This window comes from Pelophylax lessonae, assembly GCF_965119305.1.
Source record: "Pelophylax lessonae genome assembly, chromosome: 3".
Lineage (NCBI taxonomy): Eukaryota > Metazoa > Chordata > Amphibia > Anura > Ranidae > Pelophylax > Pelophylax lessonae.
Genome location: NC_138770.1, coordinates 644,079,284 through 644,101,379, shown reverse-complemented (window position 1 = coordinate 644,101,379; position 22,096 = coordinate 644,079,284). Strand labels below are relative to the sequence as shown.

Sequence of the window (22,096 nt, the reverse complement as noted above, 5' to 3'; positions counted from 1 at the left end):
AAAGCGTGCCGAACCGGTACGGTTCCATGCAGTGGAAAAGCGCCATTAGAGCCCTGGTTAAATGGAGTGCATATTGTGTGTCCTACTACACAAAAGTGGCATTAGGGAAACTCACCAGCCTGTTTTATCATGTTCCCATGGAAGACAACTCAATACATAGATCAAGCACCTAAGAGTCGGTTCACACTGCCGCGACCTCTAAGTCGCCTCATAAGGGGCGACTTGTTAGCGCGACTTTCAGCGCGACTTGTATGACAGACGACTTTGTACGACTTTGTATTTGGCCAATCAGAATATGATGGTTCTGGGTCATGCTCAATCACACAAAAAAAAAGTTCTTAAAAATTTTGTTTTTGATAGAGAGACAATTATTGAAAAAATTATTGAAAAAAAAAAAAAAAAAAGAGATTTCTTTGGATTTAGTGTCTGGGGGGTCTAAAAAGTGTACCTGTGAAATTTCAGCTCTGTAGCATGTCCAGAACCAGAAAAAAAAGATCATTTTTCTTAGAATTTTTAGTAGCACAGGGATAGGGCTCCTCTCCTTTTACACCTGGGAGTTTTTGTTGTAGGCGTTTATTGGGCATTTTTTGGGCATTTTATTTATTAGCCAGGCATTCCCCACATTCCCCACTGGACTCCAGAACCAGAAAAAAAAAGATTGTTTGTCCAGAACGAGAAAAAAAAGATAATTTTTCTTAGAATTTTTAGTAGCACAGGCATAGGGCTCCGCTCCTTTTACACCTGGGCGTTTTTGTTGTAGGCGTTTATTGGGCATTTTTTGGGCATCTTTGGAGGCAGGCATGACATCTGAACTTCTGTATAGGGGTATATATACACACACATATATATATATATATACACATACACACATATAGGTGTAAAAGGAGAGGAGCCCTATCCCTGTGCTACTAAAAATTCTAAGAAAAAGTATCTTTTTTTTCTGGTTCTGGACAAACAATCTTTTTTTTCTGGTTCTGGAGTCCAGTGGGGAATGTGGGGAATGCCTTGCTAATAAATAAAACGCCCAAAAAATGCCCAATAAACGCCTACAACAAAAAAGCCCAGGTGTAAAAGGAGCGGAGCCCTATCCCTGTGCTACTAAAATTTCTAAGAAAAATTATCTTTTTTTCTGGTTCTGGACAAACAATCTTTTTTTTTCTGGTTCTGGAGTCCAGTGGGGAATGTGGGGAATGCCTGGCTAATAAATGTCCTTCTTCTTCATGGAAAGTCGGATCACAAGTCGCTTCAAATAAGATAAGAAGGCGACTCCCATTGAAGTCTATGGGACAAGTCGGATACAAGTCGCCTCAAAGTTGTACAGGACCCTTTTCTGAAGTCGGAGCGACTTCAGTAGTGCCAATTAAGACGGAACTCATTGATTAACATTGCTTTTGTTATGTCAAGCGACTTGGGGCGACTTAAGGGCACACAAGTCGCCTCACAAGTCGCAGCAGTGTGAATGGACTCTGATTCATTTTAGATTGATACTATTTAGTAAACAACAGTTCAATTTTAGAGTAGCCAACATTTCACAGATACTAGGTTCAACTATCACTTTCATGGTTGTGGCAGATTTATTTGGGCTAAAGAAAGTCTACAATAAAAAATGTTCCATCTTGCTTGGTGGGCCTGAAGAAAGGTGGGTTTTTTAAAGGACCTGTTTTTGGTGACACACCTTGACATCTTCCAACTTCACTTGCCACTTGCCGTATCCACTTACATGACATTTCAGAGCCACAAGGAAAGACTTCGTCTACCATAAGCTGTGATCACAACTCTGAACAGGGGAAACGTTTTGCTAAATATTGCCCAGCATGTCCCTGATTGCATGTTCCACTTTGATGTCTGAATGAAGTATAGTAAGTGAAGTATCTCCACACAAGGCCACCAGTATCTTACTAGTACTAGCCATGGGGGCAATTGCCCCCCTTTGGCCCAAGCCCACTCTTTCCAATTAGGTTTTTTAGAAAGCTCACCTAGATATATGGATAAAAGGACACTTTGGTTTTAATGACAGCAACTGATATAACCATGTACTTTATATAGCTCTTAAAGCCCAACTCCAGCCAGAACATTGTTTTAGCTTTAAATAAACTAAGAAAAGGTTAGATCCTCTGCAGGGTTTCTATCGATGTCTGGGAGGATTTCACCTCTCTTCCTATCAGAACAAGAGGTGATGGAAAATCTTTCCAACTGGGACACATGTGTAATACAAACATATTTTAAATAGACTATGGAAGAATTGGAACATGTTTTTGGCAACTGTTGTCCCCATTTCTTGTCCTTCTGTAAGGAAGTACAAAAGAGAGGAAGAGTTTACCCAACAGGGTCATAAAAAAATAAAAACCTTAAAGAAATGTTAGCTTTTCCCAACCCTAGCAAAAAGTACTCTAAATAGTTGGTTTGGAGTTGGGCTTTAAAAGACGGATATACGTTAGTTCAGAGGTCCACCCCGATTTCCAATTCCATAGCAGTGCTGTTTATATTGGATCAAAACTCTGACTTGGTGGTGGTAAATGTGATCTCACATTGCACTACCTGTCCATGCACGGTCATATAAGAACACTTTGGTGCCGGGACTCAAGGCCCGTACACACGTACCGATCGTCGGCATACAAACGTCGGTGGACGAAGGATCTGCCGATTGTACGCGTGTTAGTATGGTGCCTCCGACAGATGTCTGCGCACAATCCGCGGACAAAAGTCTTTCTTGCAAACATGAAAATATTTGTATGCCGACACCAGAACGGACGATTGTTCGCCTGTCAGTACACAATTCGGCCGACAGACCGCAGATTTGCAAGACTGGGCATGCTCAGAAAATAGAAAACACAGGGAAAGTTAACCATTACATGACATCACTTCTGCAGTCGGCGGACAAAATTCTTGTGCTGTCCTTGTGCTGTCTTTGCACTTTTCAGCAGACACCGACATCCCGGGGAGAAAAGAGGAACATTTGTAAGCCGACCATCGGTACGTGTGTACGGGGCTTCAGATATCACCAAATCCCTCATAATGAAGAGGCTGTGGGTAATTCAACCTGAGGATATCCACCCAAAACAGTGGGCTTTAAATAAAGAGAATTTTCCAGTTCCTGAAGAGTTCCTCACAGTTCACGAGGTATTATGGTGAATGGGGATATCGGGCTGCTGGACTCCAAGTCTAGTGCACTTATGAAACATTCTACAGCAGCTTCATGTTTCCCCTGTACTTGTAAAACATCTCCCAGCCCTTTCCAGGCATCGTGTGATGTGCTCTGAGTCTGTACCGCATCCCGTAGAAACTTCTCAGCCAGGCTGTACCTTCCAAGCCTCATCAGTAAATGACCCTGCAAGATAAAAAAAGATAAGATGTTATCCAATGTCTCTCCAACAGTAGGGTACGTAACTGAAAAAATGCAGTGCTGGGATCCTGGGTTCAATTCAGTGTAGAGTTTATATGTATCCACAATGTTTCTTTGGGTTTTCTCCAGGTATTCGAGTTGCCTCCTAATATAAATGGAAAGCTAAGTAACTTCTTACCAGCTTGACTCTGGAATATCTATGTCCCCGAATGACTGGGGTAAGGGCATTCGATTGTAAGCTCCTTTGCCCCACTGTGAAAAGCTCTATGTACCTTGAAAGTGCTGTGCAATAAAAGTGGGAAATGTAAATACACCGCTGTGGGTGGCTGGCTGGTACAGGGCCTGTGGGTGGCTGGCTGGCTGGCTGGTACAGGGCCTGTGGGTGGTTGGCTGGCTGGTACAGAGCCTGTGGGTGGCTGGCTGACTGGTACAGGGCCTGTGGGCGGGTGGCTGACTGGTACAGGGCCTGTGGGTGGTTGGCTGGCTGGTACAGAGCCTGTGGGTGGCTGGCTGGTACAGGGCCTGTGGGTGGCTGGCTGGCTGGTACAGGGCCTGTGGGTGGCTGGCTGGCTGGTACAGGGCCTGTGGCTGGCTGGTACAGGGCCTGTGGCTGGCTGGCTGGTACAGGGCCTGTGGGTGGCTGGCTCGCTGGTACAGTGCCTGTGGTTGGCTGGTACAGGGCCTGTGGGTGGCTGGCTGGTACACGGCCTGTGGGTGGCTGGCTGGTCCAGGGCATGTGGGTGGCTGGCTCGCTGGTACAGTGCCTGTGGCTGGCTGGCTGGTACAGGGCCTGTGGGTGTGGGTATGGCTCCCACGAGACTAGTCCCGACTCCAGACAAGGCTGTCCAAGGCGAGGGAGGGGGCCTAAGAAGGCAGAGTGACGTCACAAAAATAGCGCAATATCAGCCAGTTCCGGGGCCGATACCGATATATCGGGGAAAGTGCATATCGGCCCCCGATAATTTATTTATACAAATTTTTTTTCTTTTCTCCTCTTTTTTTTCTCTATCCTTTGCTACTCCTATTCTTTATTCTTTTCTGGTTCCTTTCTTTTTTGTTAGTTTTTTTTAAATATGTAAAAACTGTTGGGGGTCTGCAATGTATCACCACAAGCGACAAACATATACGTATATATGTGTATATATATATATATATATATATACACACAGTATATATGTGATCCTGCACATCCTGGTAATGGGTACGAATAAAGAGAGAAAGAACGGCGGTTTGTCTATGTAAACAAGGCAGATCGCTTATTGCAAAGCAGCAAAATTGATCCGCGTCTTCCTCTAGTAAAAGCACTTCCCACACAGTACAGTAAAATACTGGCTAGGCACACAGTTAACCCTTTTATTGTCCCTGATGCTAACCCCTTCCCAGCCAGTGTCATTAGTACAGTGACATTGCAAATTTTTAGCACTGTGCAAATTTTTTTTGTCAAAAGTGTCAGTTAGTGTCCGAATGTCCGCCGCAATATCACAGTCTTGCTATAAGTCACTGATCGGCGCCATAACTAGTAAAAAAAATTATGAAATAAAAATGAATAAAAAGATCCCATAGTTTATAGACGCTATAACTTTTGCGTAAACTAATCAATTTACGCTTTTTTGGGATTTTGTTCACCAGAAATACTGTATGTAGCAGAATACAGTACATATTGGCCTAAATTTATGAGGAAATTGGATTTAAAAAAATTTTGCTGTAATTTTTGCTTTAGATTTATTTGTGCTAGTCAATTTATATTTTTTGGTATAGAACCCATAGGCAGTGGTCATATCATTCACTACTAAGCATGCAGGAGGACAGCAAAAGTAAATCAAAATGTAAGCAAATATTATTTCCTAGCCAAGAACCAAAGGGTGAGGAAAGCTCAGATTTACTTCTCAAGGCACAAGCAGAGTGACAGAGACTTCCTTTCTCCTCTAATGCTCGGCTCTCAGTTGTTGGGCTTGGTGAAAGATGTTAGACTGGCTTTTCTCTACCAGGGTTCATCCAGAGGTTGCTAGGGGTTCCTTGAGCAATAAGCAATTTCTGCCTCTTAGATAAGTAACCACAGACAGAATTTCTCCTTTTAGCCATCTGTACGGGGGGATTCTTCCCAGTGACCATAAATGTAAAGAGCATCCTTCCCAGTGACCATACCACTAATGTACCATGAGCCGGTGATAGATTAAATATAAGCATGGGCTCATTGAGATTAGAAAGCTATTTTAAGGGTCCCTTTACGTCAAAAAAGTTTGAGAAAGGCTGTATTAGACCAATAAACCCGTTTTCTGCTGCCCTAGGTAGGGGCACAAAAAGTAGCAAGGTGCACCAACCTAAGGTCATTTTACTCCAGTATCCTACATGATTCTGAGACTAAAAGGCTTAGACCACAGATGTCGTGTCATGATGTATGACTAAGGGAGTCCCTCTAGTATATTGGAGCTTAGTGTGGACGACTTTTCATTGCCTTGACTAAAAGCCCACCATGATCCCCAGTGGACCCAGGATTGATGGAAGGGTCCATGCATGGGCCAATTAGTTTGTTGAATTTTTAAAGAAGTAATACACATAGGAGTTGATTTACTAAAGACAAATAGACTGTGAACTATGCAACTAATTTTCCCCAAAGCTTATTAAATGTGTTGAAGCTCTGTTGATTTCCATTATCCAATCATGTGAAAGCAAAAATACTATTTTTAAATTTTCAATACTTTTTTAAAATTTTCATTACACCTGATTGGGTATTCGGTACAAAGTGAATCTCCACCGCATTACATTTACTAAGTATAGCCCCTTACACATGTACCGAATGTCGGCCGAACGATTGGCCGTCTTTTGTCCGGTGCTGTCCTGTCGGTTGAAAAGTGCTAAAGACTGCACACGAATTTTGTCAGCCAACAACAGCCGACTGCAGAAGTGATGTCATGTGATGGTTAACTTTCCGTGTGTTTTTTCTTTTCTGAGCATGCCCAGTCTTGCTAATCTGCTGTTTGTCGGCCGAATTCTGTACTGACTGGCGAACAATCGGCCGTTCTGGTGTTGGCCAACAAAAATTTTAATGCCTGCACACCAGATTCTGTTCGGCCGAAAAATCGCAGTCGGTTGTCGGAAGCATCATACCAACAAGCCGACAATTGGCCGATCGGTCGGTGGCCGAATATTTACGGCCGACAATCGCTTCGTGTGTACGGGGCTTAAGATAAGTGCAACTACACTTGCAAAGTGCACAGTCCATTTACCTACAGTAAATCAACCTCATAGAGATACAGCAACTGCCAACTCTGACTAATCTTGAAAGTGTAAGAACTTTGCTTTCCAAACTTTAGTACTTTGTAAGTCTAATCATACACGATTGGCTTTCACTTGATTCCCCCTTTAATGCTAAAAAGAGTGGGTCGAGGATTTCCCCGTCACCTGTTTTACTTAGACAGCTGCAGCACCTGCGTCTGTCTGTATACCTGAACAGTGACTGCATCTGACTGGATGCTATCACTGTTTGGTGCATACAGGGTCGCCAACAACAGTTCAAATTTTGCTTGATTTACCCACTTGCCGACTGCCAGCAGTACATATACTGCGGCAGGTCAGCCCGCGGGACCGGTATGGGGGTGTGCGCGCCACCAGAGGCGCACACACGCACGGATTGGCTACAGGGGGAGTCAGCCAGAAGGTCCGGTGGCCGCGATTGCTGCTGGGCACCCGCGATCGCTCCCCATAGAGACAGAACGTCGGTCTGCCATTGTAAACACGGCAGACCGCTGTTCTGTCAGTTATGAACACAGTGATCCTGTTTTTCTCTTATTTAGGAACACGGGTCTCTGTGTTCATGCAGCAAGCCCATCCCCCACACAGTTAGAAAGCACCCTCTAGGCCAGGGATCCTCAAACTACGGCCCTCCAGCTGTTGGGGAACTACACAGCCCATGAGGCATTGTACATTTCTGACATTCACAGACATGACCAGGCATGATGGGAATTGTAGTTCCTGAACAACTGGAGGGCCGTAATTTGAAGACCCTTGTTCTAGGCACATGTTTAACCCTTTGATCACCCCTGGTGTTAACCCCTTCCCTGTCAGTGTCATTAGTACAGTAACAGGTCATATTTTTAGCACTGATTACTGTAGTAATGTCACTGGTCCCCCCAAAAGTGTCAAAAATGTCAGTTAGGGGTCCGATCTGTCCGCCGCAATTTCACAGTCCCACTAAAAATCGCTCATTACTAGTAAAAAAAAAAAAAATAAACAAAAATGACAGAAATCTTTCCCTTAGTTTGTAGATGCGATAACTTTTGCGCAAACTAAAAAATATACACTTATTGGGATTTTTTTAACCAAAAACATGTAGCAGAATACAAATTGGCCTAAAATGATGAAAAAATTAGATTTTTTATTTTTTTATTGGGAATGTTTTATAGCAGAAATTAAAACAAATTGTTTTTTTTCTTTTTTTCAGAATTGTCACTGTTTTTTTGTTTATAGCGTAAAAAATAAAATCGCAGAGGTGACCATATACCACCAAAAGAAAGCTCTGTTTGTAGGAAAAAAGGACATCAATTTTATTTGGGTACAGCGTCGCACGACCGTACAATTGTCAGGTAAAGTAATGCAGTGCGGTATTTCAAAAAATGGCCTGGTTATTAACGGGGCAAACCTTCCGGTCCAGGCGTGTATATCCAGGTTAAGACTGGAAACAAATATGTGAATATCAGATGGCCTACCAATTGACTGCCATTGCAAGCTTTGAGGTGTTACCTTTCTTTACTATTTAAAGTGTATGTAAACCCTAAAGGGCCATACACATGGGCCAATTATCAGACGGCATCAGTTGGTTCAATAGAAACTAGCCGACAGTCGGCCAGTGTGTATGGCAGCCGGTGCGGCAGAAGCCAACCATTCAGCCAGCTTCTGTCGAAGGAGCATGACCGAAAAAGTTCTGCCGATCGGCATCTGATTAGTGCTCTCAGCCAATGACTGAAAGCGCTGACCGGTGTGTTCTAGTGTAGGTGGGGCATCCCCCTGTCAGGACACAATAGCACAGTAGGGAAAATTATGTACTAACATTGCATAGTTAGTACAGCAGGTCCTCCTGAGCGTTTCAGTTTTTTTTTTTTTGCTCAACCCAATGAATGGAAAAAAACGAATAGTGTGTACCAGGCTTTAGGCTAGTCATACATTATGCAATTTTCTTTCCTGCAACCACAGGTAGCAGTTAGAGAGATGAGACAACAATTTACCACTGACAGAGGTGCTTACAGTGATCAGATGTTATTTATTCATGTAAAACCTTTATCCCAAAAAGAAAAAAAAAGTTGCTGTAATTGCTTGTGGGACTGCAGTGTGAGCTAGAGTTCAGCTTCAATTTGTTAGTGTATCTAAATCTGCTAGTATACCTAACAGTACCCCCTCCCTGTCAGGTGCCCCTGTGCTCCTTCATCCAGAGTGGAGGCACTCTAATACAGGAGGTGTGTTAAAGTGATTGTAAAGTCTCGTGTTTTTTTTTTTTAATAACATACCTGTTATACTTACCGCCTCTGTGCAGTTAGTTTTGCACAGAACAGCCCAGATCCTCCTCTTCTCGGATCCCTCGTTGCTGCTCCTGGTCCCTCCCTTCTGTCGAGTTCCCCCACAGCAGGCAGTTTGCTATGGGGGCATCTCTCGATTGGCAAACTGACTTTAAATGTCAGCATTGGAAGCCAATGGCACCGCTGTGTCTCAGCCAATCAGGAGGGAGACTCCTGGACTGCCGAGGAACTTGTGGACATCGCTGGATAGAGAAAGGCTCAGGTAAGTATTGGGGGGGGGGGGCTGCGACACACAGAAGGTTTTTTATCTTAATGCAAAGATTGCATTAGGATAAAAACCTTCTGACTTTACAACTCCTTTAACCACTTCCCGCCTGCCCTATAGGCGTTTGATGTCGGGAAAGTGGTTGCATTATCCTGACCGGACGTCATATGACGGCGGCAGGATAATGCGCTCTGCGCGCCCCCTGGGGCGGTGATGCGGCAGGTCAGTCTGACTCCCCGCATCTCCGATCTCGGTAAAGAGCCTACTGACGTCACATAGTAAACAGGAAGAGCCGTTGATCGGCTTTCCTCAGTACGTGCCTGACAAGTAAAGGAGCGGCTCCCCTGACAGGGGGGGGAGGGGGTCGGCACTGGTAATCAGATCATTGATTACCAGTGCAGACCCTCGGGGGGGGGGGGTGCCACTAGAACCACCAGGGATGTCCACCTATGACCCCAGGGATGCCCACCCATGACCCCAGGGATGCCCACTATGGCCACCAGGGATGGCAATCAGGGCTTAGGGAGCCCCCCATTATTGCCCTCCCCATCAGTGCTGCCCACCAGTGCCCTCCCCATCAGTGCTGCCCACCAGTGCCCATAATTGCCATCTATCAGTGCCGTCCACCAGTGCCCATTATTGCCCACCAGTGTCGCCTATCAGTGCCCATTAGTACCCATGAGTGCCACCCGCCAGTGCCGATCAGTGCCGCCTATCAGTGCCTACCAGTGCCGCCTATCAGTGCCCATTAGTTCCTATCATTGCCGCCTATCAGTGCCCATCAGTGCCACCTATCAGTGCCCATCAATGCCGCCTATCAGTGCCCAGCAGTGCCGCCTATCAGTGCCCACCAATGCTGCATATCAGTGCCACATATCAGTGCCTATCAGTGCCACCCATCAGTGCCACCCCATCAGTGCCTCCTCATCAGTGCCTGTCAGTGGAGTCTCATCAGTGCTCATCAGTGCAGGAAAAAACTTATTTATTTACAAAATTGTATAACATAAACAAAAAAACTTTTTTCTTTTCAAACTTTTCGGTCTTTTTTTTATTTGTTTAGCAAAAAAGAAAAAAACATGCGGTGATCAAATACCACCAAAAGAAAACTCTATTTGTGGGGGGAAATTACATAAATTTGGTTTAGGTACAGTGTTGCATGACCGCGCAATTGTCATTCAAAATGCAACAGCGCTAAAAGTTGAAAATTGGCCTGGGCAGGAAGGGGGTGAAATTGCCCTGTATTGAAGTGGTTAATGGCCAGATCACCAGGTGAAAACAGAGGAAAAAAACCTTAAAAAAAGAAAGCTAATGCAGCCACCACAACTAATTGGGTTTATTACCGCTTTCTTTGCTGTTACTAAAAAAAATAAAGCCTGTGGTTTGCTGAATAAACTGACAACAAGAGGCAGCAGAAAGCGGAGTACCAAGCAGCTCATTATATTTGGAAGCTGCCGTTTGTACCTTCATCCTTCTTGGTAGAAATGTATAACCCTGCTGGAGCGGCCTGATTACAAACGTATCCCATTGCAATGTTAATTAGCCTTGTATGGACTGCATCTATGTAAACTCTCAGCCTCTCGCAATTAGAAGTCAGTCTGACATGACTCCTAAATTGGCCGAGTATTGTTCTTCTTCTGCTTCCTGACCTGTTTCTCCGCTGCTATAGCAGCAGCCCACGTCATCCCGATAAGTGTTCCTGTCCGTCTTCAGCCTGTCTCTGCTTCTCGTGTAATTGAATATGAAGCAATTAGCGCAGAATTACTAAACTCCAGAAATTCGAGTTTTGCTAATCCATTCCTCCGATCGCCTATTGTCCATCCTGAGTCGCTTCCTATAATAACTCAATAAATGGTCATTTGTTTTCAGGAAGGACACTGGAAGGGCCCAAGATGGTGTATTTTATTTCCTTTACTCCCTTAGAAGGCCTCATGCACACTGGACATTAGAAAAACGCCAGCAGCTTTGTAGTAAGTTTTTCAGCTTTTTTCAGCTTTTCTGCACTGGCGTTCTTTAGCGTTTTTTGGCGTTGGCGTTTTTTAGCGTTTTTTGACGTTTTTAGCTACTAAACCACATCTCTGCTATTTTAGTAACTCCTATTTCCCCACAATGCATCTCTGCATAGCCTTTGTTAAATGTTTAGTCGCCATTTTTAGAGCAGAGAGAGCACCAGGGGAGCGATCCATAGTAACATCAAGCCAGTAACTCGGTGTGGTCCATAAAATACGAATCTTTATTGGCTACATACTAAAAACACTTGGGTAACAAACTAACACATTTTGGCTGTGACAACCTTCCTCATAGCACAACTAAAAGAAACACAAAATAAATAGAACTACACTCCTAAATTCCAGACTTTTCCTAAATTCACTAAATTTCACTAAATTCCAGTGTTGCAGATGAGAGAGGGCTGAAGATAAACAGGTTTAACTTATGCAGGATGTAGGATTTCTGTGTATAACCTGAGGCCAGACACTTCCCTGGGTACATTACCCCTAGGAGGGGTATATGTGTAGCACCCTCCTAGGTAGGTGCTAGGTAAAACCATCTTATGCTCCTTCTGCTTATCAGGGGAGCCCGATCTATTAGGTTGCCTGTTGCATGTTTCCAGGTGTGATTCACTGGGTCTGAGGGAGTGTATTCCATGTATCCAATAAGGGAGCTTGTTGGACAGTGGAGGAAACCCAGCCAGTGACACATTGGCTTTTGTGGGAGTCTCAGTGGGTGGGTCCCAGGAGAAGGCTGATGGCTGTCTCTCCTCCTGTTGCATGAGGCAAGTGGTCTTAGACAGTCGGCCTAGTGAACTGGGTGTGGAGCTGAGCTGCAGAGGATCCAGTGGAGCTGACAGTGGAGCTTCTGGCAGAGTCTTCCAGGAAAAACAGTGTTCGTAAATACCAGGAGACTTGCCAAAAAGTCTGCCCAAAAAGGGGGACCACTCCCGTGAAGTCAGAGGATCAAGGGGTCAGCTCACACAGAGTGTCAGATTAAAGGGGGTGCCGTATAGAATCCTGAAGATTAGGGACAAAGGGGGTGCCGAGTAGGACCCTGAAGAGCGATTCACAGTACAGTACAGTTCATCTAATTCTTCTTCACTTAGTGGCAAGGTGAGGCAGCGGCCTTGACGCACTCAGCTTTATTCAGAAGTCCCACCAATTGTGCATAGGTAGGACAGTGTACAAAGGTCAGTAGTCCGCAGGACAGTGTACAGAGGTCAGTTGGATGTAGAGCAGTTTACAGAGATTAGTAGGGCAGGTGACAGGGGTGAGCAGGAAAAAGACTAGCAAGACAGAGAACAGGGCGTCTACAAGGCAAAGGACAAGATGTCGGCAGGGCAAAGGACAGGGGGTCAGCAAGGCAGTGTAAAGGGGGTGGACGGCACAGCACAGAGGGGGCAGAAGGGCCTGGTACAGGTGGTCTGGAGGGCATGGTACAGGAGGGTCTGGGGGGGCACAGCGTAGGGGGGTCTGGAGGGCATGGTAAAGAGGGGTCTGGAGGGCACAGCACAGGGAGGTCTGTGGGGCATGGTACAGGGGGTTCAGGAAGGCACAGTACAGAGGGGTCAGGAGGGCCTGGTACAGGGGGGGGTCTGAAGCACATGGTACAAGGGGGTCCAGAGGGCATTGTACAAGGGGGTCTGGAGGGGACAGAGCAGGGAGGTCTGGAGGGCACAGTAGAGGGGGGTCAGAAAGGCACAGTACAGAGGGGTCAGGTGGGCCTGGAGGGCATAGTACGAGGGGGTCTAGAGGGAACAGCGCAGGGGAACTGGAGGGCATGGTACAGGGGGGTTATGGAAAGCATGGTACAGGGAGGTCTGGAGGGCATGGTAAAGGGGGGTTATGGAGGGCATGATTCAGGGGGGTCTGGAGGGAACAGCGCAGAGGGATTTTAAGTATATGGTACAGGGGGGTCTGAAGGGCACAGCACAAGGGGGTCTGGAGGGCATGGTATAGGGGGGTCTGGAGGGTCTGGTATGGGGGGATCTGGAGGACATGGTACAGGGGGGTCTGGAGGGCATGGTACAGTGGGTCATAAGGGCACAGCAGAGGGATCTGGAGGACACTGCGCAGGGGGGTCTGGAAGGCATGGTACAGAGGGTCTGGAGGGCACAGTGCAGGAAGGTCTGGAGGGCATGGTACAGGGGGGTCAGGAAAGCACAGTACACAGAGGCCAGGAGCACCTGGTATAGGGGGGTCTGGAGGGCATGGTACAGGGAGAGGTCAGAAATTCCACAGCACAGGGAGGCCTGCAGGGCATGGTACAGAGGGGTCTGGAGAGCATAGCACAGGGGGATCTGGAGGGCATGGTACGGGGGGGTCTGGAGGGTATGATACAGGGGGGTCGGGAGGGCACAGCGCAGGGGGGTCTGGAAGGCATGATACAGGGAGTCTGGAGGTTAGAGAGCAGGGGAGTCTGGAGGGTGCAGCGCAGGGAGATCTGGAGGGCACACCGCAGCCACACATGAGAGGGGCGTGCTGTGGAGAATGGCTCTGCTTAGAACTGGCTATGCTTCCAGGTTTAAGAGCTCAAGAGGCAAGACACCTTAGCTCTTTCTTTCTCAGCACTGTTCTGCCAATTGGTGGGGGGGCACTTGCGGGTCAGCAGGTAGATCGCGATCAACAGGTTGCCAATCCCCAATTTAAACCAAGTAATAGAGGGAAAAAAGCAGTAAAAACAGCACATAAGTGAATCACGGCTGGTCCCAATAGAAGGGTGGGCCACTTCCAGGTTCACAGAGCGTGATGATGTCATGAACTTAGGCTCCACCCTTCGTGTTTCACTACAAATAGCATCTTCTATGGCCTGCTATATAACACGCTTGTTCTGACTGCCCAGTAATAGGGCATCAAAGCAGTCTAGTAATCAGGAGCCATTTTTAGTGTTTGGTGGAGGTACACATTGGTGTATGAATACATGGACACTTGCTGAAGATTGAACACCCTTCACATTTGGCACTTTATTGGACTTTTTTCACTTTCACTGGACTTTATTTATTGGTATAATTAAACTTTGTTTTCTTTGTTATCCATAATTTGCACTGTATTGTGTATGCCCAGAACTTTTGTATATTATTTAAAATGATAGCAAAGCTGGAGTTAGGCTTTATTAGGCATCTGGGGCACTCCACATAATTATTTTTATTACAGTATGCGGCGTTATTTGACGGAAAGCTTGGCACCATTTCCCAAGTCACCCTTTTCCCGTCCTGTTACCTCTACACGGACCGCAAACCCTTGACATTTCCAATTCTTGCAATTTACATCACTTTCCCTTTAATTAAGTGCATGTCAAATGTAAGTTTTCCTATAAAAATTCAGCAGCGGCATTAATTTAATGCTTCTCACACCAGGCACAACATTCTCCTTTGATTATCTAAGAGATAATAGTGTCTGCCACTAAATTTAGGAGAGAGTGATTAATATAAGCGAGCTGTGACTGGCATATTAATACACCTTTCCTGGCTCACCGTCCCTTGACACCGAGCAGAGGCGGCAGACAAAGGGCTTCATGTACTTTCTACAATCGTGGCAAGAAAGACGCAGCATTCTATAAATGGTTTAACATTATCCCGGGTTTATTATGGAGATCACTTAAAGCAGATGTAAATCCAATCACTAAAATCTCATATAAGCGTTAAGAGGGTTAATGTGATTTCACAAGTAATTGTCAGCATTTCTGAATCTGCGGCGCTCATTAAAATAAAACCTGGTGATCCTTGTTCAGGCTCTTTATATTATAGGGGGGACATCGCTCGCTCCTTGCTCCTAATAGCGCCCTTGTTACAAGAGCTTCCAATGGAGACTACAAGTGGCACATTATGGGGCTGACTTACTAGAGGTAATTAGAATGTGCATTTTCCACACATGTGCGGTTGCTCCAGAGCTTAGTAAATAATGTAAAGCATCACTTTACAAAGAATACCCAATCATATGCACAGGCCTGTCTTTAACACAGGGCAAAAGGGGCAGCTGCCCAGGGCCCATTCATTGTTGTAGGGCCCAAAGCAACTGTCCCTTGAGCCCCCGATGATAACTCAAGTGGATTCATTTTACCCTAGTTTCTATTCGGCTCAGCACGGGTTAATTCAGTCGCAGTGTCTCCTCTTCTAGCTCCTCCCCCCCTTAACTCAGACTGAGTGGACGATGTGCTGATTTCCAACCCTCCCATCCCTCCTCTGCGGGCGGCTGCTGGATGACTTTTTTCTGCACAGGAAGTAGACTGTCTCCCTCGGAGAGTCTCAGCTGCTGCAAAACTCCTTGGAGGAAGAAGGCAGGGCTGCTGTGTGTTGTAGTGCAGGGCAGTGATTGGCTACTGCTGCAGAACTACTTGGAGTTCTTGGCACCCTCAGCAATAACCCCCCTCTCCGTCTCTCCACCCCCAACAATAATCCCTTTCCCTGCCTCTTCCCCCCTAACAATAACCCTCTCCCTGCCTCTTCCCCCCTAACAACAACCCTCTCCCTGCCTCTTCACCCCAAACAATAACCCTTTCCCTGCCTCTCCACCCCCAACAATAACCCTTTACCTGCCTCTCCACCCCCCACAATAACCCCTCTTTCCCTGCCTCTCCACCCCCAACAATAACCCCTTTCCCTGCCTCTCCCCCCTTAACAATAACCCTTTCCCTGCCTCTCCACCCCCAACAATAAACCTTTCCCTGCCTCTCCACCCCCAACAATAACCCTTTCCTTGCCTCTTCTCCCCTAACAACAACCCTCTCCCTGCCTCGCCACCCCCAACAATAACCGCTCTCCCTGCCTCTCCACCCCCAACAATAACCCTTTACCTGCCTCTCCACCCCCCCAACAATAACCCCATCTTTCCCTGCCTCTCCACCCCCAACAATAACCCCTCTCCCTGCCTCTCCACCACCAACAATAATCCCTTTCCCTGCCTCTTCCCCCCTAACAATAACCCCCTCCCTGCCTCTCCACCCCAAACAATAGCCCTCTCCCCCCCCCAACAATAACCATCTCCCTGCCTCTCCACCCCCAACAATAACCTCTTTCCCTGCCTCTCCACCCCCAACAATAATCCCTTTCCCTGCCTCTTCCCCCCTAACAATAACCCTCTCCCTGCCTCTTCCCCCCTAACAACAACCCTCTCCCTGCCTCTTCACCCCAAACAATAACCCTTTCCCTGCCTCTCCACCCCCAACAATAACCCTTTACCTGCCTCTCCACCCCCCACAATAACCCCTCTTTCCCTGCCTCTCCACCCCCAACAATAACCCCTTTCCCTGCCTCTCCCCCCTTAACAATAACCCTTTCCCTGCCTCTCCACCCCCAACAATAAACCTTTCCCTGCCTCTCCACCCCCAACAATAACCCTTTCTTTGCCTCTTCTCCCCTAACAACAACCCTCTCCCTGCCTCGCCACCCCCAACAATAACCGCTCTCCCTGCCTCTCCACCCCCAACAATAACCCTTTACCTGCCTCTCCACCCCCCCAACAATAACCCCATCTTTCCCTGCCTCTCCACCCCCAACAATAACCCCTCTCCCTGCCTCTCCACCACCAACAATAATCCCTTTCCCTGCCTCTTCCCCCCTAACAATAACCCCCTCCCTGCCTCTCCACCCCAAACAATAGCCCTCTCCCCCCCCCAACAATAACCATCTCCCTGCCTCTCCACCCCCAACAATAACCTCTTTCCCTGCCTCTCCACCCCCAACAATAATCCCTTTCCCTGCCTCTTCCCCCCTAACAATAACCCTCTCCCTGCCTCTCTACCCCCAACAATAACCCCTTTTCCTGCCTCTTCCCCCCTAACAATAACCCCCTCCCTGCCTCTCCACCCCAAACAATAGCCCTCTCCCCGCCCCCCCCCCCCCCAAAAGTAACCATCTCCCTGCCTCTCCACCCCCAACAATAACCTCTTTCAATGCCTCTCCACCCCCAACAATAATCCCTTTCCCTGCCTCTTCCCCCCATAACAATAACCCTCTCCCTGCCTCTCCACCCCCAACAATAACCCCTTTCCCTGCCTCTTCACCCCCAACAATAATCCCTTTCCCTGCCTCTCCACCCCCAACAATAATCCCTTTCCCTGCCTCTTCCCCCCTAACAATAACCCTCTCCCCGCCTCTCCCCCCCTCCCCTAACAATAGCCCTCTCCCCGCCTCTCCCCCCCTCCCCAACAATAACCCTATGGAGGTTTCTAAAGTGAGTGCGATCTCTATAACCAGAGATCATAAACTTTTGGTAAACGGCGTGAGTTTATGTGGGGATGGCCTTCCTCTGAGCACCATTTCCCGCTGTGTTTCTCAATTTTGTACACTGATAAATCACTGGGATATTCACCATCCAATTGGATTGTCTATTGTGAAATAATTTATGTGAACTGTCATGAAGGACTTTCATATAAACAATTGAATTATTTCGCACATTGTATTATTTGCAGTTTCACAACATATTTTTTTCTGCTGTTTTGACACTTTTTATTTAAGTTATTATTTGATCACTTAGAGAAGAGCACTAAGATACTTTTAAATAAAAATTGGTAACCTGCAAAGTTTTGTTTTGAGGCTTAATTAATAAAGTGGGACCTTCGGCAGAAAATGAAGTCCTGCTAGAGCACTACAGGCTGGCCCCTTTTGCAGGTATACCTACGTAACACATTAAAAAGAAGTGCTATATTGTGTAAAATCCAGTAATACACTCTTACCCCCGCCCTGCACATGCTCAGTTGCTCTCCATTTTTTGCATTGTGTCAAAAATCAGAGCCACTAAAGACCTGATGACAGCCTAAAGATTTACTGCTGCTCTGGGGCTCTGAGCTTCAGCAAAATCGCAGCCTCCAGCAAGAAGAAACAGGAACAATGTTGGAGGCATTTTACAGCACACACTAATATTTGTAATTAATGAATTATTCTTAAAGCATAACTCCACTTTTGTTGAGAAAAAAACATTCCAATCTGGGTGAACTATGTACACTACAAGGATTTTAACAAGATTTCTACCTTTTGTTATTCTGAAGAAATCATTGTGTGTTGCTCTGTACCGAGTGGGTCAAATGGGAGTGGTTTAATAATTATCTATCAGCTGTGGAAGCTGCAGGGCTCTAATGAGGAAAGCTGCTGGGCCTGCATCCCTTTAGACGTGTTTCTATTGGGAGTATCTCACCAAAAATGAAATTTTTGTTGCAGGGGATGCCAGAAATCTGACTTGTATCTTAGGCAGACTTCTGGGAAAATTGGTGAGCCAATCACACAAGCAGGAAATGATGTTTCTGGGGTGTGGTCAGTATACATTCTGTGTACAGAACAGCTCCAGGTGGAATGTATGTCCCTTGCATTATTTCTATCAAGTTTCAATGGGTAAAGGTAAACTTTAAGGAATGCATCAGCGTCAGAAGAAGCTCATACTAAAGCTGGACATACGCTAGTAAAATTTAGTTAAAAAAGTATTGTTCGTTTGATTTTTTTCATCAATAGGGTCAAATCAAAGATCATTTTTGATCACAGCGGCAAGAAAATTCAAAGAAGCAGTATAAAAAAGTCCTTGACCAAACAATTTTTTACCAGCGAATCTGGTTTTCATTTGGGAAATTCTCTTCATACCAAGATTAGTTTTTTTGAAAAGTTGATGGCTGCGCTGGACTGACCTGCTCGATAGAGGGTCTGTGGGTGGGTGTTAGGTGAGAGAGGGCCACTTGGGGAAATTAACTCTCAATCAATCTGGCCCGAATGGATGAAAAAAGGCAGTGGATCCTTGTTAAGGGGTCTGAGCTGCTACCTTAAGATACGGCCTAATGGTCGTTTCCAAAGTTTCTAGTGCTAGTCGGTTAAAGGAGCGCCCAAAATCAGCAATAAGAATCCCACTTAGATCAAAAGATCGTTGTTTTATTGGTAGCAGAACATGTAAAGCCCACATGTTCTGCTACCAATAAAACGACAATCTTTTGCTCTAAGTGGGATCTAAGTGGGATTCTTATTGCTGATTTTGGGCGCTCCTTTAACCGACTACCACTAGAAACTTCATACCAAGATAGAATGTTGAAAGTAAAGGAAGTTTTGAAGGACCTTCTAGTGTTAGTCGGTTAAAGGAGCGCCCAAAATCAGCAATAAGAATCCTACATAGATCAAAAGATCATCGTTTTATTGGTAGCCGAACATGTAAAGCCCACATGTTCTGCTACCAATAAAACAATGGTCTTTTGATCTATGTGGGATCTAAGTGGGATTCTTATTTCAGATTTTGGGCGCTCCTTTAACCGGCTACCACTAGAAACTTCATACCAAAATAGAATGTTAAAAGCAAAGGAGGTTTTGAAGGACCTTCTAGTGCTAGTCGGTTAAAGGAGCGCCCAAAATCAGCAGTAAGAATCCCACTTAGATCAAAAGATCGTCGTTTTATTGGTAGCAAAATATGTAAAGCCCACATGTTCCACTACCAATAAAACGACAATCTTTTTCTCTAAGTGGGATCTAAGTGATCTAAGTGGGATTCTTATTGCTGATTTTGGGCGCTCCTTTAACCGACTACCACTAGAAACTTCATACCAAGATAGAATGTTGAAAGCAAAGGAGGTTTTGAAGAACCTTCGAAGGCCATCCAAGTCTCTGTTGAACTTATCGGATGTAGTGATGAGTTCCTTCAAACATCTACCAGTATAAGGCCAGCTTGGCCCGATGAAAATTCCTGTGAGAACCGACACTTATCTTTTAACTATCAAAAGTTTTTACAAGTTGACTGAAAGAATCTGGAGGTCAAAGAGAAAACCTCAGCAGAATCACAATTACAAACATTCGTCAGCTTAATGTATACAAAACTGCTGACATCTTTGTACTGCCGGCAAAGCCCAAGATTGGTTATCAAAGATCTTTTATCACAGTGTTTTACACATTAGCTAAATCCCAGCAAAAAAAGGCAGAAATAAAGGCTGCAAGGGTCGACATATATTACCAGCAATTGTCTATAAAGGCGAAGAGGATGAAAAAAAAAAAAAAAAGATGCGGCACCAATTATATTCTATAAAAGCGAAGTGCAGTGTCAGCCTTTCTATTAAACCCTCACCTTCCGCAGCTCACGATAGAGAAGAGCGATGCTCCGGCAGCCTCCTCCCGTCCCGTGCTCCAGCCACTCATGCTATAAGCTCTATTTATCTCTGACACACTAATGTGACTTTTACACTCTGCCATCTGTCAGCGCTTGTCTATTTACATGACAGGACCACGTGTAATTACATCTCTCTTAACAGTATCTCTTCTACATCAGTGCCTTTCATTTGTGTTCAGTGAACTAGGTATCCCTCTGGTGATTAGGGGAGCTATCTGATGAAACATCGCATAGCATCGTCAGAGACACATCTGTTTATATACTATGTATATTAATCATACTACACAGCATGTATGGAAAACATCGGGAATATCTGTTGCAAGTCCCTATTTAATGCAAAACCGCCTGGGACAGGTGGGTAACATATAGAGAACATACATGGGGAAAATTAATATTTGATCCCCTGCATTTTCCTTAAGTTTGCCCACTTACAAAGAAAGGAAAAGTCTATAATTTTCTATCATAGGTGTATTTTAAATGATAAAGCAGTATAGACTATATGCATGATTTGATGTATGTACTTATATATGTATTAATATGTATATTTATGTCTAGATCTGTTGTCAAACTTTGGTGTCACCTTTGAAGAAGGACAATACTTCTACAAGTCCGAAACATGTCAGGTGTCATCTTGTTTTGTTAGACAACTCAGGGCCATCTTACTGAATGGCCACGCTGAGCAGTTGCCTGGGGGGGGGTCCCAACTGCTCAGTGACCCAGCCCAAGCTAAGCATTAGTCCCAATTCCCGTGTGCATCCCGCCGTCGAATTTAGCAGGTGCCAAGAGCCTGTCGGCCCTGCGCTGCTGTCAGGCCACTTGGACAGTGGAGGGGGAGCCCACAACTACAGGAATGCCTGTCCGCCTCCACGAGAACAGGCACACACAGGACAATCGAGTCTGACTCCCGTCCATGTGTGTGTTCATCGGACCCAGTCACCGAACTTGGAAGCTGTCATTACCCTGGCACTGCTGTACCAATAAATATCGCCTTATCGATAATTTGCATTTTTATTCTCGTGGGTGATTGTGTAGGCGGGGCCCCAGTGCACTGCATTGCCCGGGGGCCCTTTAATGCTCTTAAGATGGCACTGAGACAACTGTTCCATTGGATTTAACCACAGAGACATAGGATCCTACATAGTAGGATCGTATGATCTCTGCTGTTACACAGGGAGAATGACAGGCGGCTTTGTTTACATTAGCCGCCTGCCTTTCTCCCTCTCTAGCGGGAGATCGCGAGTGACCGGCGGACATCGGGTCCGCCGGTCACACGCGCGGGAATGCAGGGGAACGAGCGGGGCGGGAGCACGCCTCTGGCGGAGCGCGCTCGCCCCCTGCAGGCTCCTGGGCGAGCGATGTAGTACTATGTCACTTTGCCCAGGAGGGGCTGACTGCCGTAGTAAATATACTGTGGGCGGTCGGCAAGTGGTTAAAAAAACAAACCGGATGAAAAATTAATGAAAACGGATGAAAATGAATGACAACAGATGACAACGGATGAAAAACGAATGACAATGGATGAAAACAAGTGACAACGGATGGCAACGGATGAAAAAACAGATGAAAACAAGTGACAACGAATGAAAAACAGATGACAAAGAATGAAAAACTGATAAAGGATAGAAAACTCATGTTAATTGAGAAGAAAACTGATGACAAAAAAACGTGACTGAACTGATGAAATGAAAGGTCTGTATGCGTGAAAGGGGCCCTAATGGCAAGCACAGAGGTGAGACGTTTCTTGGAGTTGGTTACCAGGTTTGCACACATATCAGGGGAGATTTTGGTCCACTCTTCTTTACAGATCTTCTCTAAATCCTTAAAGTGATTGTAAAGTCTTGTTTTTTTTTTTCTTTAATAACAAACATGTTATACTTACCTGCCCTGTGCAGTGGATTTGTACAGAGCAGCCCGGATCCTCCTC

At 45.8% G+C, this 22,096-nt stretch overlaps 1 protein-coding gene across 1 annotated transcript in view; it reads right to left on the bottom strand.

Annotated features, from left to right (window-relative positions):
- Positions 1 to 2,997: 2,997 nt before the first annotated feature.
- The window catches only part of TTC7A (tetratricopeptide repeat domain 7A), a 596,795-nt gene continuing 577,696 nt past the window's right edge, over positions 2,998 to 22,096 (bottom strand). Inside the window, exon 20 of the mRNA XM_082252340.1 lies at positions 2,998 to 3,328. Within this exon, the coding sequence (XP_082108466.1) occupies positions 3,107 to 3,328 (222 nt within the window). The 3' untranslated portion in view covers positions 2,998 to 3,106. The remainder of the gene's footprint in view (positions 3,329 to 22,096) is intronic.